Source organism: Clavelina lepadiformis, chromosome 4 (genome assembly GCF_947623445.1).
Source record: "Clavelina lepadiformis chromosome 4, kaClaLepa1.1, whole genome shotgun sequence".
NCBI lineage: Eukaryota > Metazoa > Chordata > Ascidiacea > Aplousobranchia > Clavelinidae > Clavelina > Clavelina lepadiformis.
Window position 1 is genome coordinate 9069492 of NC_135243.1, and position 17892 is coordinate 9087383.

General features: G+C 37.3%; 2 protein-coding genes across 2 annotated transcripts; both read left to right on the forward strand.

Annotated features, from left to right (window-relative positions):
• The first annotated feature begins 7475 nt into the window (after positions 1–7475).
• On the forward strand, positions 7476–8992 carry LOC143451328 (uncharacterized). The gene is made up of 2 exons (XM_076951789.1): positions 7476–7903; positions 8680–8992. Exons 1-2 carry the CDS (start codon positions 7655–7657, stop codon positions 8827–8829), a joined length of 399 nt encoding a protein of 132 aa, XP_076807904.1. The 5' UTR covers positions 7476–7654; the 3' UTR covers positions 8830–8992.
• A 253-nt stretch (positions 8993–9245) lies between these two features.
• Positions 9246–15979, forward strand: LOC143451327 (cytochrome P450 2U1-like). The gene is made up of 7 exons (XM_076951788.1): positions 9246–9366; positions 9444–9553; positions 11033–11154; positions 14261–14376; positions 14593–14737; positions 14831–14994; positions 15330–15979. Exons 1-7 carry the CDS (start codon positions 9364–9366, stop codon positions 15642–15644), a joined length of 975 nt encoding a protein of 324 aa, XP_076807903.1. The 5' UTR covers positions 9246–9363; the 3' UTR covers positions 15645–15979.
• Positions 15980–17892: the final 1913 nt, after the last annotated feature.

Here is a 17892-nt window from a genome sequence, read left to right on the forward strand (position 1 = left end):
CCGGGACTTATGACATTCCTTCACTACACCGAGATCGGGACAGAAAAAATGTGGGTGTAATTGGAAATCTGATTACAATGAAAAATGGATAATATTACAAAATGAAATAATAGTAAGAAATGGGTACAATAATTTTGTTGAAAAGTTTATAAAGATTTTCCAAATTTTTTGTTTGGTTTTATAGAGAAAATGTTACAATTAAACAGAAATTGCACACAAAACAAATACGGTTTCAAAGAGGAAAGATTAAGAAATCAACTACGATTACGTTACATATAAGATACAGTTACGGTTACATAGAAATAGGTATCTGATACAATTACGTTAAACTAAGGGAAAAAATTTACACAGATTACGATACACCAAGAAACTATAAGGTAAATTACACTAAAGAGAGAAGTTATTTATGCGGTTGTATGAAGTTCAGCACTGCTCGTGTCTGCCGGTTGTCTTGCGGGAGACGCCTCCGTCGAAATCGGCGAAAAATTTGCCTTCTTCAGGTTCAGATTGTGATTCATAAGCGGCCGAGTCATTCTCCGGGAGCGTCTCCTGTGGCAGACTTTCGGGCAAATTTACAACAAGAGAAGAAATAAGTATGATAATGCTTGGAAATAGTAAGTACTAGGGCTAGAAGTAAAATATCACAAAATGATGCATATTTCATCACAAATTCCATTTAGGAGTGACAAAAAGGAATCGAATTTTTTTCGATGGTTTGAGATGATGTTTGATCCCAAATGGTTGTCGGTGATAACGAATGTGACCTAGCCAGGTTATGGCGAAAATTGCTTGGTTCATTGTCAGCCGACGCTTGTCTGCGAAGGTTTTGTTGTCCACCCGCTTGCATGGTGTGCTTTATAAAGAGATGTATTGTGTCTCGTAAATGTGGTTTGCAGATTCTGCAAGTCCGTCAACAGAAGAGGGATCAATTCCTCCACGATTGTGCGTGTCTTATTCGTATGCATGCTCGTCAGGCTTTCTTATGTTTGCTCACGTGCTGCCGTATTTTACCTCTTCATATATACACATGTTTTTAGTCTGTCTCTTGCGACGTCTTACATCGCTACTGCTAGGGCCTAATTGGTGTTTAGCGTCCCGCGTTTATTTTCTCATTGCGTGACAATGGTGGAATCTGTGTTTGTGTGGTGTTGCTGGGATGTGCTGACCGAGTGTTGATTCAGTCTACATTTGGATTTAATAGAAGAAAGATGGTTGCTTTTATCAAAGAAATACTTATAAAAGTTACAAAACAAAAGGATCTAATTGACTAGCTGTAAAAGCGGGAAGTTTCCTGGCTAAGGAAAGTCTTGGTTACAATTGTGCTTTGCAGAGTTGATGGAGAGTTTGTTGTTGCATCGATGCACTTTGATTACGATTGCACAGTGAAAGTTTGTCATCGCAGTCCTGACGAAAATCTTGAGCAATTCGTCCACGTGTGAAGGTGTGAAGGAAGTGTGAAAGAAGTTCTACTAGGCGGTAGATCTGTCCTGCGTCATTAAAAAGCTGGAGCATAATGTCCTTTCCTGATGGCTCGACGTAGGGGCAGATATATTCTTCAATAAATGGGAAAACGAGTACGTTAAATACGGGGGGTGGGAGGGTGTTTGCACGCCCCTTACGATAGTACCTGTATGGATTCAACAGAGTTTGTTATGGAGTTTTAGGTTTGTTATGGAGTATGGAGTTATAGGGGAAGCAGCAATGCGGTAAGAATTAAGCACTGATAAAGTAACATTACAGCGGGTGATTGAACGAGAAATAGATGATACACGAGTTATTGGTAAGGTTATGCGAGAAATATAAGCAAAAGTAGAGTGAGTTGGCTGATAACAGCTGTACCGAGTAATGCTGTTGGAAAAACGTATTTCAGCTGTAGGGTTCTGTGCAATGCTTAATTAGAGATTTATTAGAACTCCTGACTATAGCATCAAGGTTGATTTTTAGTATATTTCAAAGCGTAACAGATTGTTGTAGTTGTTAATTGGTGTACTGTAACCTTGTAGTTAAGCCCAAACTGCAAGGACCATTTGTGTTCTTGATAAAATGCTCATAATTAAAGCTACATTATGCTGTGTTTTAAACAGATTAAGAATCTATGTCGAGTTTTGTTGAAGTAACTCAAGGAATCTTATCGATATCACATAAGTCAGTTGAAACAATTGAAATATTTGAATTGCAAAAAACTAGATGATTATACGATGTGTGTTGCTTGTGAAGGAGTTTGCACCTTTGTTTGTGAAATCCTTTAGAAATTTGAAAGACCGGTGTCACTGAACTATGGCGGTACATACAGTCTGTATTTTTGGTCAATTATGTAATGTATATTGAACTTTTACCCACGTTGATCTGTTTGAAATAGCAAAAATAAGGCGACAAGAAAGCAAAGCCTTCCTCTTCATCACAAAGGCATATTTTTAGCTAATCAAACCAAGGTTGATGACTCTATGGCAACCTACGTTGAAAGCAAACTCTCCAATTATACTAATATTATCTTATAATAACACTTCAAATTAATATTTGTAGCACTGTAGTGAGTTCCAAGCTGGCACAGACTGGCGATGTTGTGCAAAATGTTAGATGTTAGACGTCAAGGGCATTTTTGGATCATATTGTATGCATGCAATTCCTGATATGCTTCTGGATCTAAAGCATGGTTAAAGGTAGCTGTGGTTTAGCATTTCATTTGAGTTATAGTTTTTGTTTAACAGCAACCATTAATTGTTGTTGCATGAACCACGGTTCTTCAACATGCTACTCACTTGTCTGGTCTGCAATACAACTACTGCCATGGTTTTTGAATGACTTTAAGTGGATAGGTTTCATCTCGAGTCATTTGGGAAACGTAGAAATAAATGGATTTGCTAATGATGGTTTTTCAATGAGGGGTTGCGATCCACTTTTGGGTGGCCAGTTGACTGTTAGAGATCACCTTAATGATATCAGCTTACTTTACTGCACGTTCATTACCAGTAGAAGTAATATTAAAGGAAAACTGAATGCAGAACAATGATTAGATAAGAATATGAACATTAAACTATCTCTTTTTCTCTTTTCGAAACCCACTTTTACATCACCACAGCAGTCGGTCATAGATTTGCCATGCTCGCTTAATTTTCATGCCCTGTTGCGTCACACTGGACCTGGTTTTGGTAACCGTTCTTTTTCGCTCTTAAAACAGTGATTATGCAAATACAACAAAACTATTTAAAGAAAATACTTACAAAACAACAGAATTTATTTTTCAAACCTGAAGTTAAAGGCACAATATCTACAATCTTTTTCACAAGCACGCATTTCTATGCTACAACGATGCTGTCTGCACGATTAAGCACATTACTTGAAGCAGCTTGCTGTAATGATTTGTAGTCAGACTTTTCAGAAGTTCCACAAACTTTTAAACGGGAATGTACTATCTATGGAGCCAAAATCATTTTTATGCACATAAAATGTAACAACGTTTTCTAAAGTTTTACACTCGGTTGCTTATTAGTTATTAACACTAGAAGGACGGGGCGCGTCAATTGACGCATTTTCAACCTAAGTGCATCTATAACTTTTAAGTGGGGCATCGCACAACCGTGATATTTCCTGACTTTTCCTACATTAGTGTTAGGTAACTAACCCATGAATATGAAGTTTTTATTTTACCGGTAGAGATAATTAACGTGGTCACTACCTAGAAGGACGGGGCGCGTCAATTGACGCATTGTTACTTCACACTACAAAAACCAGTTCTCGCAATAGAGAGCAATGTTTTGTTTCTGCTGATAATTACAGGTTTATCGAATTAGATCAGAGCTGCCAGCACAGGGGTGTAACAAACGTGTTGACAAACTATGCAAGTCGACTTTTCCGCAAAACAGAGTAGTTTTGTCACAAGCGCAGCCTAATTTCGGAATTTTTGAAGTTTATCGAAGCGTAAGTGTTGTAAGAGTTTCTTAGTTAGATAAATTAGATGAATTAGATAAATTCGTCGGGTCGGTGGTTGCTCGTGGCGTGACAGGAGGGCGCAATTTCCCTGTGAAGAGTTTGTGGGGGAATTCGTGGGGATGTCCGATGTTTTCCCAAACCATGGCAAGAGACAGGTTTCTGGAGCTCATACGATTCCTTCGCTTCGATCTGAAGACGGAAAGGCGTTGGAATCTATTGCATGATAAATTTGCACTCGCTTCAAAACTTTGGAACAGTTTTATATCAATCTGCCAAAAAGCACTCATTCCCCAGTGGAAGATAACTGTGGATGAGCAACTATTGCCGTGTAAGGCACGCTGCAAGTTCATTCAATATATGGCCAATAAACCAGACAAGTTTGGTCTAAAGTTCTGGCTGGCAGTTGACGTTGAAAACAAATATTTATTCAACGGTTTTCCTTACGTTGGAAAAGATGACGCAAGGAGCCCCCAAGGGAGTGTGCCCACCGACGTTGTACTGAAACTCATGGCTCCGCTTTTTCAAGGAGGTTACAACGTCACTTGCGATAATTTTTTCACCTCACTTGACCTGGCGTTGCGACTTGCGGAAAAGAAGTGCAGCCTCGTAGGGACAATGCGCCAGAACAGGAGAGAAGTCCCGAAAGAGTGCAAGAAGAAAAAGGAGTTACGTGAAACAGAAGTGTTTAGGCACGACGGCTTGTATTTTCAATGCGATTACTTTTGTTAATTAAAATGGACATAGCGGACATGCGATAGAAGTAGTTTTTTAGGAGCAACAGCACAGTTTTCTCAACAAAAAACGTTAGATTTGCGCCGTTTTGACCTTTTGCGTCAATTGACGCGCTCCGTCCTTCTAGGTATACGAAAATTGCCGTCCTTCTAGTGTTAATAAGTTAACGACCGCACCCATTTGCAAAACAATATCGTGCGATATTAAAATACCTTGTAATTGTGACTGCACCAAAAGGCGCCTTCCAGTACTTGCAGAAGGTGTGCCAGATTCTATCATTTTTATTTATTTCCAGAATTAATGTTGATCCAGTATGTTTTTTAATTCAGTTAAAGCTTAGCCTGACTTACTTAAGTTATTGTTTGCATGTGGTATGACAAGCTAGTTGTCAGTAAACCTGTTGTAATCCTACGTTTGTTAGCCACGTGATTGAGATATAATTTACTAGTATTGCCGATTATTACTATTTTGTGCAGACTCACAAGGTAGTGATCATTTCCTTACTTTGGCGTTGTTTGTACACTTTCAGATGGTAAGTGATATTACCCTGGCTTCTGTACTTATAGAAATCACACATGCTCCCCACACCCATACACGACAATAGATTTGTAGCTGTTCTGTTGGTCTGTTCGAGTGATCATTTCTTTCTAGCCTTTCAATAAAAAGACTTTCAAGAAATCCATGTGAATTTCTAATATCCAGGGTAGGGTTGAAACCAGGCCTTGCTGGCCCAAAGGACACCCCCTAGTTGATCAGTAGTTATAGATCAACGGGCATCTCCAATAAAGACTTATTAGCATAGATGCTGGAAAACAACCTGGGAACGTAATAAAAGGTCTATATATACACGAAGTTATTCAGAGCAAGTTTCCACATATTGTAAAGTTTTTTATGTGGTTTAAAATGTTTATCAAAAAAAATTCATAAACTTCAATCAATAACTAGAAAATACTTTTCCAAGAAATGATGTAATGGTATTAAAAAATACCACCAAGACCGCTGCATGTTAACATAATTTGAAACGTTATCTGAAATCCTATCCATGTTAAAGTTATAGTAGGTTTTTATGAGTTTTAAGTTGGCATTTTTTACAATTTTTGATTATTATTTTTCAGCTCATAAGTCCTGCCCCTCCGGGACCAATGAGCCAGAGGTATGGCACCTATAGTCCATTTCATGCCTTAGTTAGTCTCATGACAAAACAATGTTTATTAACGAAAAAAATACGGGTATCTAACAAACATTCAATTCCATAGTAAACGACAACTTTTGGGTGGTTGCAACAGATGAAGGTGCAGATAAAATCTTAACGATTCAATCTTTTGCGACTCACGTAATGTTCTCATTTTTAGGAGAAGTAAAGAGCAAGATGTCTAGAAATAAATATTAAACTAGTAAGCTTTGCAATATAAGGTACTCAAGAGCCACGAAGGCGCAAAAGTACCACTGGCCACCTTTTATCTTCCAAGTACTCCACTGCTGGTCATTTAACAAGAAACTTAACATATCTCGTCCTATTCTATCCTTATTTGCTATGCTTATTTCCTGTAAAACTTTAGTACTTTAGAGCTATCTTCAGAATTACGTTCAGCATAGTTGTAGTTTTATCGGAAATTTCTGTTCATTCTGTAACACGATTTTTTTCTGTAATTCGAGTGTGTATAACGAAATGTGTAATTTTTACAAGACCATCACAATAATTTGCTTCGCATTTCTTGTAGTCTAAAACAACAGCTATATAGAATGTTTGACTTTACGCTTGCTGCGTTATTTCTTGTGACTTTTGTGGGAGTTTATTACTGGTATCGCCGTCCCAATAATTTCCCACCAGGTCCAAGGGGAATCCCGTTTTTGGGTGCCTTTCCTCTTTTTGGAAAATGGCCTGAAAGACAATGTAATGAATGGAAAAAAAGTATGGACCAGTCTTTTCAATGCGCGTGCTGGGGAGAGAAGACTGGATAGTATTAAACGATTTCGAATCGATTAATCAAGTACGTACATATTTTCAACAAATAAAATTACTTAAAGTTTCACTACAATAGGCCCATTGTTTATGTTTAGTGAAGTCGTGATCAATACATTCCTGCAATATATAAATTTAGCATAGGCCTAACGTGACCCAAGCAAGTAACTTCCTGTTTCCTGCATTCCAGTTTCTTACTTTTTTTCCAACAATTTCCTGTTCTATCTTACACACGCTCTTCACTTTTATCCGTATGTTTACTTTTTAGTTTAAAACCGCAAAATTAATTCAGTGCCTCAAATGGTCTGCTGTGAAAGGCAGACGTCTGAGCAAAACAACGAGGTAGATTTAATTTGTTGAATTTGCTTCACTATAATGTACTACACGAGCAAATCATGAACAGGTGGTGAGTAATTTTCATGAAATGCCATCGTTAGTGAGAACAATGTCTTTTTTCATTTTAGTTTCATCGTTTTACCTCAAAACTTCATTCAGAGCTTTGTCTAAGCGTGCAATTGAGTACATAAGTTTTTTGTTTTGGCTTAATATATTATCTTGAGATTTGTAGGGTGTGGAACCAATAGGCCAGAGTTTACTGAAGCGTTATAATTATTTATTCCATATTTAAATTTTGAAAATGTTAATATAGTTATAATTAATATAATTATAGTAATATATAATTAGAAACGTCATCTAAAATCCTCTCTATGTTCAAGTTATCGTAGGGTTTTATCAATTCTAAGTTGGAATTTTTTACTATTTTCGATTATAATTTTTTGGCTCATAAGTCCTAATGCTCCGGGACCAATGAATCAGATGTATGGCTCCTATAATTCATTCCATGCCTTAGTTAATAAATATTGTAACGAAAAACAATGCTGGCATTAAACAAAGATTTAAGTTCACAGTAACATGAGTATTTTTCTGTTAAGTTTGTTCAAGTGTTTATACCAAAATGTGTAATATCTACAAGACCATCACAATAATTTGCTTCGCATTTCTTGTAGTCTAAAACAGCAGTTACATAGAATGTTTGACTTTACGTTTGCTGCGTTGTTTCTTGTGACTTTTGTGGGAGTTTATTACTGGTATCGCCGTCCCAAAAATTTCCCACCAGGTCCAAGGGGAATCCCGTTTTTGGGCGTCGTTCCTCTTTTTGGAAAATGGCCTGAAAGACAATGTAATGAATGGAAAAAAAAGTATGGACCAGTCTTTTCAATTCGCGTGCTGGGGAGAGAAGAGTGGATAGTATTAAACGATTTCGAATCGATTAATCAAGTACGTACAAATCGTTAATTATATTGCAATTTTAGGCCTGAGCTTTTTTTCGTTGTCATTATAGAGAATGATGAAAAGAAATTTCTAATTTTGTCGCACTTGTTTGGAACGCTACCAATTTTCAATCATACAGCGTTCATATAACTCGATTAATTTTCATGTTATCAGCCTCTGCAACTGAAAATAAAGGTCCCACGACAATTAATCGTGGGAAATTGACCGTGAACAAACTCAGCGGGGACAACTGACCGTGACGTAAATTTACCTAGAACCAACTGACCTTAAATCATATTATCACTTAAATCATATAATTTGAATAAACAACAATGCTAATTTGCGTAATAAATAATAATAAAATGCGTAGCGGTTGATTTGTGTCGCCGGCCAATTTGTTGCCGGTCAGTTGACCACGACCAATTGTCGCCGGTGAATTTGTTCACGGTCAATTGACGTGATCCCGAAAATAAACAACTCATAAGCAAACCGAACAGCATAAAGCCAAGACAAAAAAAACAATCATTAAGTGATTTGAGTCGAAACGGCAATCGTTATCAACAAAGTATTCATAAGACGTATATAAGTGTTACGGTATCTATCAGTAATGCGGCGATACTTATAATAGTCGATTAAATAAAGTCATAAAATACTAATAGTTCCAAAACCACTGAATAATTTCTACGTTTTTTGCCGTGGCTTTTTTGAAAGTTGTAATACATAACTCACAACACTTTGTTCGCCTTACAGCTTACGTAATACTTGTACAATTGCTTTTGTAGTGCTTCGTCAAGCAATCCGACAAGTTTTCCGGAAGACCTTTGTTTGAAGCCTTGGAAAAATTCATCCATGGAAAAGGTTTGTCATTTTTAGATTATGGGCCGTTGTGGAAATCGCAAAGAAAATTTGGCCAGAAGATCTTTCGTGGGTGAGCAACTGAGCATACTTCTGATTACGCATTTCCAAGATTGTTGCAAATTGCAAAATACCGCACTCACGCTTATAATTTTCTCCTGTAATTTTTATCAACGCAGCCCGCAGAGAGCTTGCAATAAATTTTAGGACAGAATCCAAAAACAAAATGCATTTTGTTTATAACATATTTTTTTATTACGTTGCCGTGAGTTGTGTATTCCGTCATACACACCAATTTTAAAGATCAAAAACGATTTGATTCCTTGGATCTACTTCTATAGCATATAAAGCAATCTGTGTTTAATCCTTGTGTGCTTTTGATTTCTGTTCTGAGGTTTATCTTTTTGACTTTTTTTCTTCTGATGTAGCCTGAATGGCTTAATCGGAAGCAAAATTACAAGTAAATCAGAAACCTGTAAATATGAAGAATAATATTCATCTTTTGTATAAGGATCGAAATTGAAAGAAAGGATGTGGATAGTTGTGTTAACGATGAAGTGCCATTTCTGTTGGAAGCTTTGCAAGCCACTGGTGGAAAAGCATTCGATATAATGGCTAGATTATACTTAAAGATCTGCGTGTGAAAAGATGTTGCTGGGATGTCGCTTTTATTCATATGTTTTTATTTCAGAGCATATTGCCCAAGTCATCCTGCAATGTACTTTGCAGTATTGTATTTGGGAAAAGATATGAATATGATGATGATACAGTATGCACATTTGTGAGGATATTTTTTGACGTGTAAGTGATCCTTCAATTTGATCAGTTGCTTAAATATATTGCAAATGTCGATTAACGCAGCGGTTCTCCATTCTTTACATAACCAGCACTGTTTACATTATAAAACCGTATTTTTGCATTCCAAGTAGCAGTAATAATGTTTTACAAAATTCATGGCACAAAATTTTGTAAAACGTGCCGGATTGGCATCTCAGGCGTGTGATTATCAGAGATCGTATGCACTATTTTCACTAGTAGCATGAGCTTTGATAGCAAACGTTGCAGAATATTTCTAGTGCGGTTGAGACCAGTTTAGCATTGAACTACACCAATAACTGCCATTATGTTGTTAGCCTATGCAATTAACTGTACACTCGGCCAGAAAGTTTGTTGCCGAATATTTATGATACCTGTAAAAAGTTGCTTAAACATCTATGCATCGCAGAAAAACTGAGATGATGTGATTGCGGACAGCGAGTGCGAAACTGGACATTTAAATCTAATTCAAAGCGCCTTTTTGTTGCAAGTTACAACTAAGTATATATGACATTGTGACATATAGATCAACAGGTGCATTTCATAATAACATTTCTGAGGTTAGGTTGACATCACTACGCATACTATATAACTTTGACAGATGCAACCTTGACTAAATAGGACGGCAGTTTTCCACGGGATATCGTGCCTGCAAAAACGAAAATTTTGGCGGGCACGGTAACGTCAATTCTTTGTTTTTTTTTTATTATAATCGGCGCTCAAACAACCTACAGTACTTTGCATTATTTCTTTAAAAATAAAATACCGTAAATGACAACGCCATAACATACAGTAAGTGATATGTCAAAATTTGGTTGTGAAAAAGATTGTCGATCAGTGGAACCATATAGTCAAAACATACATGTAAGTATATGTTTTATTTATAATAGAATTAAATAACGGCAGTTATTGACATATTTTCACTTCTAGTCTGGTGTCGACCGCACCAGTATGTTTGAACAAAAGTTAATAGTCTGACTACTAGTAAGATCTTTGAATTCATGCTACTACCCCGACTATATACCGTATATATAGTCACCCTACCATGCTAATTTAACTTCAGAGATGTCGTTATTACGTACTACTGCACTAATTAGTCGGACTGTTTTCATCATGACTTCTGGTTTGATCTGTGCCCACGAAGTAATAATACAGTATGGTTCATGCTAACTCTAGTCGGACTAACGACCGCTAGCATGACCGCTAGTTCATGCTACTAGTGAAAACGGTGCATACGGCCGGAGAGGAAATTAACGAAATAATCCAAACTATAATTTACATGTAAACATTTAACGAGATCCGTAACGCACAACTGGCTAAAATCTACCAAAAAGTTTGAAGCTTTACATTCTAAGTTTCAAAGTTTGGTACGAGAAATGAAGAAGCTATTAGGGTGAATAACTGAGTTTATTTTTTGCTGGACTATCGCTTTAAATAACGAATTTTAGAAATACTTTTCAACAGATTCCACAGCCAATTTGACAATTTCGTATCTCAGCTGATTATCTTTGCACCAAAATTAATTTACATCTATCCGTTCTCACAATCCTATAAAAGACTGAAGAAGGCGTTTAAGGATTTTGCAGGTGACTGACCGTATTGAATTATAATATCTAAAATATCATTGATTAATAGGTATCTGTGTATACTCAACGTCAAAATAGTGCAAACATCGTTAATTGTAAATAACTAAAGCCAGGGCCGAATTAAGATTTTGATGAACCTGGGGCTATATGGTAATTAGAGGCCTATAATTCATTTCGTTCATTGTACCAACCACAATTAAAATATAATAGCAAAAGTTATACCCGATGTATTTATTTACAAAACACCCATTCAGATGACATGTTTTCTGATTTTGTTTAATAACATCATCGGTGTCTATTTTTTCCAAAATTTTGTTTTCAATGCAGAGTACAGCTAAGGATTGAAACTTTTCTGGCCCATAGGCGAACGCAATTGATTTTTACTCTTTTGAGCACTGAAAAGGATCGCTCGCCCGAACAATTGGAAATCATCAGACAAAGATACATTCTTAACACAACAGATACGTTAGGAAATGCATACATGAACTCATTTTCATTGATAAATCTAAACATCTCAATTTCTTTACTGCAATCACTGTGAAAATGGTGCTGTTTTACCAGTGCATAAAAATGAATCATCTCTTCAGACAGTGATTCTTCTAGAATCTAGATCATCTGGATAATAGTGAAGCAATGTTTTTAGCACTCTTTTCAAATTTACATTTAGACGTAGGCATTGGTTCTGCCAGAAACGAAAATCTTCTTTGAAGCCGATCATATGTTGCAATTCACAGACAGAAGAATTTGGACAAGTAACGGTAATTATGAGCCTACTCTGAATCTGCTCGATGGATCAAGTGATTTGTCTTCAGATACACCTTTACCATCCAACTGTCTTTTTCTTCGCTTCTTGAAATTTCTTCTATATAAGTGATGACAGCAATTTAATAATTCTACCCTTTCTTCAAATTCCTGAAATTGGGATCCTAATGTTCGAACAAAGTCTTGTAGACCCTGAAGCAAGTTTGTTGCCTCATTCAAAGTAATTCTGCTGTCCTGCAGCGTCTGACTAGTTTTATGAAAACGTTCCATTATGCATCACCATAACTCGTGTAAAATACCGGTTTCAAGGTTTTCCATTGATAGGATAAACCCCTTGGCGGTTTTTTATTCTGTGATTGTTCGTCACCGTCTTCAAACAGTGCTTTCAAGACCTGAAAAACCGCTTGGTAATCGCTTGGCATTTTGCATCATATCGCGCCTCTCAACGTGTGTCAGACAAAGGCTTAATTGTTGACAAGTGAAGTTGTTTTAGTACGTCAGTAAGTTCGTCGGTTCCACCGGTGCGTTGAAGCTGAAAAGAACACACAGAGACCTTACATAAACATGAAAAAACGCAGTGCCGCTTGGCAAGACTCAGCTGCACATTTTCCCTTAACATTCAATGAATGTGCTGCACAAAGAATGAATGCTGCTAGATTAGAGGTGACGAACATGCGGCCCACAAATCGGTTCGACAATCGCTCTTGCATGGAGAAGCATTTAGGGGAGAACAGCAGTCTAGAACTTTCTTTGACCTGTTTCTAATCTTGGCCCAATGCGATATCAAAAGCTGATAGCACGATTGAGTCGCAGCTGTGTGTTTTCAATAGATTGCCGCACTCAACCGATGTATTTTTTGCAGCCGCTGGAGCAGCTAAAAACCTGCCGAATGAAGCGTTTGCGCTTGACTGCTAGTTATTATGCAACATTTTACAGGTTACTAAAAAGTTGTGCGGCCCGCTTACTCAACTGTAACTGACAAAGTTACCCGCAATAGCGAAAAGATTCGTCACCCATGTGTTAGATGATTGTATTCTTTTATTATAACTTGCATTCCTCTATATTTTCCGCTCATGTTAGAAGCGTTGTCATAAGATTGCCCTACTGAGGTCCTTGTCTTCTAAAAACTTTAAAAAAAAGTCAGCTAATCGGTAACCATTTTCCTCACGGTTGGGCAGACACTTGAAAAATCGTTCCACAGGAACATCCGGTAAAACATACCAAAACACTATTGTTAGCTGGTCAATTTTGTGACTTCAGGTGTTGAGTCCAGATTTTTTTCATTACAAGGATGTCAATAAAGTCCTAACATGCACTTGATGAGAAATATGGAACGTGGCGTTTGCCTTTGTTCACTCGCTTTTGAATATGCTCAGCTAAAAACGTATCGTATTCTGTCAATATCTCCAAAATTCCTAGGAAGTTACCATTTTGTGGAGAACCAATCAACTCTTTACTTCCGCCGAGTTGACTGAGTTAACTCTCTTGATGACAAGAATTGTACCACGCTTAAAATTCGAGTCAGAATTTTACACCAATACTTTCTGTCAGATTCTTTTTGCTCTTCAAAAGCTTTGCAAATGCTCGACTTTTTTACCCTTCGAAAAATGTATATGGAAAAACAACGCAATTAAGTGCTTTTCAGAAGATTCGTGTCTGGCTAAGTCGCGTTGTGCATGTTTTCAATCGCCGTAACCAACTAATGTCAGCATAATTTCGTCAGAGTAAAATGCAAAAAGTTTACACAAAAAGCAATAAAGTGATTTTTGTTGAAGGTGAATAGCACAACCGATTCGACACCCTGATCTGTGCTTTATCACAGGACTTTATTTGCCGTATAAAATCATATCACATGACTTGCCGGTAATATTTTTGCGAAATAAAAATAAACCCTCAAATAAAGCAAAAACCTTGACTTTCATAAAGAATTGCTTGAAATCCCGGGATTTGAATAAAATGAATCCCAAGATCAGGATAAAAATTGTTAAAATCCGGGGATTCCCCGGACTCGAAGCCCTATAGTCTTTCTACTAAGATCACATCAGTTGCTCTTAGTAACTTATATCAGTGGGCCTGGGGCTGCAGCCCCGTCAGTATCCGCCTTAATCCGGCCTTGAGTTTAAAGCAATTTGATTGAATACTTCACTTACGGTAAATATCAATTCCTAAACTAACCGAAACGTTCAGTAATGTAACTATATTGTTTTTATGTTGACAATCTTTACTTTTGTAAAGTTATCTATTAATTATGTAGTGAGTTTATCATGTTCCAGCTATTATACTCACGCACTCCCATGATAATGCAAGATATCAAGTTACTATATAATTTGATAATTATTTACAGAGATAACCAATAAAGTGTTCAATGAGCATGAGGAAACGTTCGACAAAGAACATCCAAAAGATTTTATCGATGCTTTTTTAAAGAACATGAAAGAAGGAAGCGATAAGAATTTTGATGTAAATTCAAATCTTCTTGCTAACCAAGAGAAATTAGTTTTTTTATGTGATATAAGTTTCAGTTTCAATATCTTTGCACATGTTTTGAAGTAGGCATAACGAGAAGTTAGATCAATTAATTGGATTTGTTGTCAATGGTTAATTACATTGCATTTGTATACAACGTTTGGACGTACTTTCTCAAACGAACTACTGTCGCTTATAAACCTTTTATAGATCGAGCATCTTCGTATGTACTTACGAGATATACTTGAGGGCGGAATAGTAACAACAACAGACACTATAAACTGGTCCTTGATATTTTTGCTTCATTATCCTGAGATTCAAACAAAAATACGAGAAGAAATTCGACAAATTGTTGGTAATTAACAAAACACTCGATAGAGGTGCTGCCCAGTTATATTGTTATCTCCATAACACAAAGAAGCTTGTGTACATGTATTTCTTCTTACAGGCCCATCGGGTTCCGTAAAAATATCTCACAAAGATGACATGCCATACACAAAAGCTTTTATCGAAGAAACCATGAGATTCGCAACAGCTACTCCATTAGGCTTTCAGCACAAAACAAACAAGGATGCCGAAATCAACCGATATTTTATACCTAAAGGCACTATGGTATAAAATAATTTGGGCAAAAGTTACAATGAACTCGTGTGTTTTATTAACAGTAAACAGATTATCAAAAAAATTAAGTTTTGCTTTAGTTGTACCTGTAAGCAAGTTTTGTCGTACGTTAAATATGTTAGCATCAGTAACACAAACAAGACATAAACCACTGTTGCACAAAAGATAACATTTGATGACTTTAAATGGAGTTTTTCATTTTCTGATGTAATGCAAAATCAAAATTTAATTTTGTTAAATTACTAACAACTACAGATTTATTTGTCACAATTTTTTAACACATTATTGTTTGTTTTCGCCTCAAGTAAAAGGAACAAAATATTTAGGTGACGCCCAACATATGGGCGGTTCACAACGATCCTAAGTACTTTGAGGAGCCTGAGAAATTCAAACCTGAGCGTTTTATTGATGAGAAAGGTAACTTCGTCAAGTCTGAGTACGTCATTCCTTTTTCGGTTGGTCCACGTCGTTGTGTGGGTGAACACATTGCTCGGATGGAGATATTCATTTTCCTTGTATCGATGATTCAGAAATTCGAGATTTTGCCGGATCCTGAGTCAAAAATCCCTTGTTTAGATGATGGTTTCGTTGGAGCTACTTTTGTTTCTTGTCCTTATAAACTTATTTTTCAAAAAATATAATTTGTTTCGTTGTCGCATTCGGGTAACACTTGCTGTAATTAAAACACCCACTGGGTTAATCTTTTTGTTTCACGACTGATGGATAGCATACAGGTACCTTTGTTAAGCAAAACGCACTTTACTGTCAATGTTTGTAGTTTGCGTTTCGTATCGTTCTTGTGTTTCTTTGTTTATGATGCATTTTCTTGTGCTAACTAGCGCAACTATATATTGCGATAGATTACGCCCAATGTAATAATTCTACTATAACCCAGTCGAAAAGACGTTATTTTGCTGTCTCGATTCAATATTACGTTTCATCACATGTATAATCAATAAAGAATCAGTATAATCAAGTTAAACCAACAACGACATTTGTGCTTATTGATGCCGCCCAAACTACCGACTGTTGGATAAGTTTCAACATCAAACTAATTGTGAAGAGCGTAGGCGATCTAGTTTACAACGGCAGTCAAGTTACAAACAACTTAAACTGAAGTGACTACTTTAAGAATCGTCTAAATAAACTCCAAAATCCTTCAGATATTAAAACATATCGGTTTATTGGTTCACTTTTTCGATGAAAATACTATTCACCCAATTAGGCTACAATGTGGACATTCGCTTTTCATCAAGCCCGAAAAGGTGACTGGGGGTCTTATGCACGAGACAGAAATCGTGAACCACACCCGAACATCGACAAAGAATTTTTCGGATGTTGAAATAGTCTATGCTTTTCCCATGTGTATGTTTATAATACCGCGCATTTTTTATATCTATAAATAATACCAACCATTCCGGCTTTCTCATGTGAGTGTCGTTTCAATCACTTCCGCCACTTCCGCAAGTCAAAAGCGACTCATGCACGACACCCAACGGGACACTTAAGACACACTACATTTTTTGATCACCACAGCGGTTCCACGACATATGGCCGCGGGAAAATGACCGCGAACAAACTCACCGGGGTCAACTGAACGTGACGTAAATTGACCGCGAACAAACTGACTGTGATGTAAATTGACCGCGAACAAACTAACCGGGAACAGACTTACCGGAATGAAAATTGACCGGGAGGTAAATTGACCGTGGGAGTCCTGACGTACAGCTTCAATCTGACAATTTACTTAACTAAAGTGTCCATTGTTATTGCAATGAGTCCATTGTTACTACATGAGATAGGCTACAACACATTGTTTCATAATCTCATCAAACAACTCGTCTAGACCGGGAAAATGCATGTAACAATAGGAAATCTATGAATAAAGGTGAAAAACCCGTAGGGTCACCCTACACCCTACAAGGGGCCAAAAAACTCTACGAGTGGCAACCTTGACTGCAATACACATACTAAATTGGATAGTGACTAGATAGCGACTAGATAGTGAATTAGAATTTTGACCTTTTGACGGCCAATTTGTCGCCGGTTAATTTGATCGCCGGCCAATTTATCGACGGTTAATTTTATCGCCGGCCAGTTTACGTCACGGTTAATTTGATCGCCGGCCAATTTGTTGCCGGTCAGTTGTCCACAACCAGTTGTCGCCGGCGAGTTTGTTCACGGCCATATGTCGTGATCCCCACCACAGCAGCTATACATTTTCAGGTGACAGCGCAACGCATCTTCAGACGGTTTACTCGTTTTTACTTGCTATACTACAGGCGTTGACTAGATTCTTCTGCAAACCGGGACGCATGCGATCGATCATCATGCTGGTTTTGAGTAGCTCTAAAAATTAAAATATCGTACATCTTGCAGAAAACTCTTGGAAATCCTTCGAAAATTGTTTACATTTGCTGTTGGAATTGCTCCGGAGCAGAAGATATTTCGAAAGAAAGGCTGTTAAACCAAAATTGTGCATAGGCCGTGATAAATGTTGTCAGTATTTTGGAGTCTTCCTCAAGGGGCTTCTGTCAAAACCCTGAAGTCGGGTCCAGTTTGCCGAAGACTTTTGCTCCAGCGAGTTTCATCGACAGTAGGTAGGCAGTGTTGCCCGCGGCAAATGCTTTTGCTCAGGTGCATGAAATTAACACATATTCTGACATTGGCGTTCTTTTTTGGTACCACTATATATCATTGGTGAAGACCATTCTGTTGATTTGGTCACTTTCGTAATAACACCCTGACGTTCCGTGTTCTGGAGTTCCTCCCTCACCACGTGTTTAAAGGAAGTGCTCTGCTGATCATATGATGCAATTCGGAACTTCATAGACAAAAGAATTTTGTCAAGTATCGGTGGATATGAGTCTACTCTGAATCTGCTCGATG

What these genes read in the sequence shown, in the direction of transcription:
- LOC143451327 (XM_076951788.1), top strand. An exon ending in GGCGTTTAAGGATTTTGCAG is followed by an intron (nt 11,155 to 14,260) that starts GTGACTGACCGT and finishes AATTATTTACAG; the next exon opens with AGATAACCAATAAAGTGTTC. An exon ending in AGAAATTCGACAAATTGTTG is followed by an intron (nt 14,738 to 14,830) that starts GTAATTAACAAA and finishes TTCTTCTTACAG; the next exon opens with GCCCATCGGGTTCCGTAAAA.
- LOC143451328 (XM_076951789.1), top strand. Translation starts at nt 7,655, where the DNA reads ATGTTTGACTTTACGTTTGCTGCGTTGTTTCTTGTGACTTTTGTGGGA. An exon ending in ATTTCGAATCGATTAATCAA is followed by an intron (nt 7,904 to 8,679) that starts GTACGTACAAAT and finishes TTGCTTTTGTAG; the next exon opens with TGCTTCGTCAAGCAATCCGA.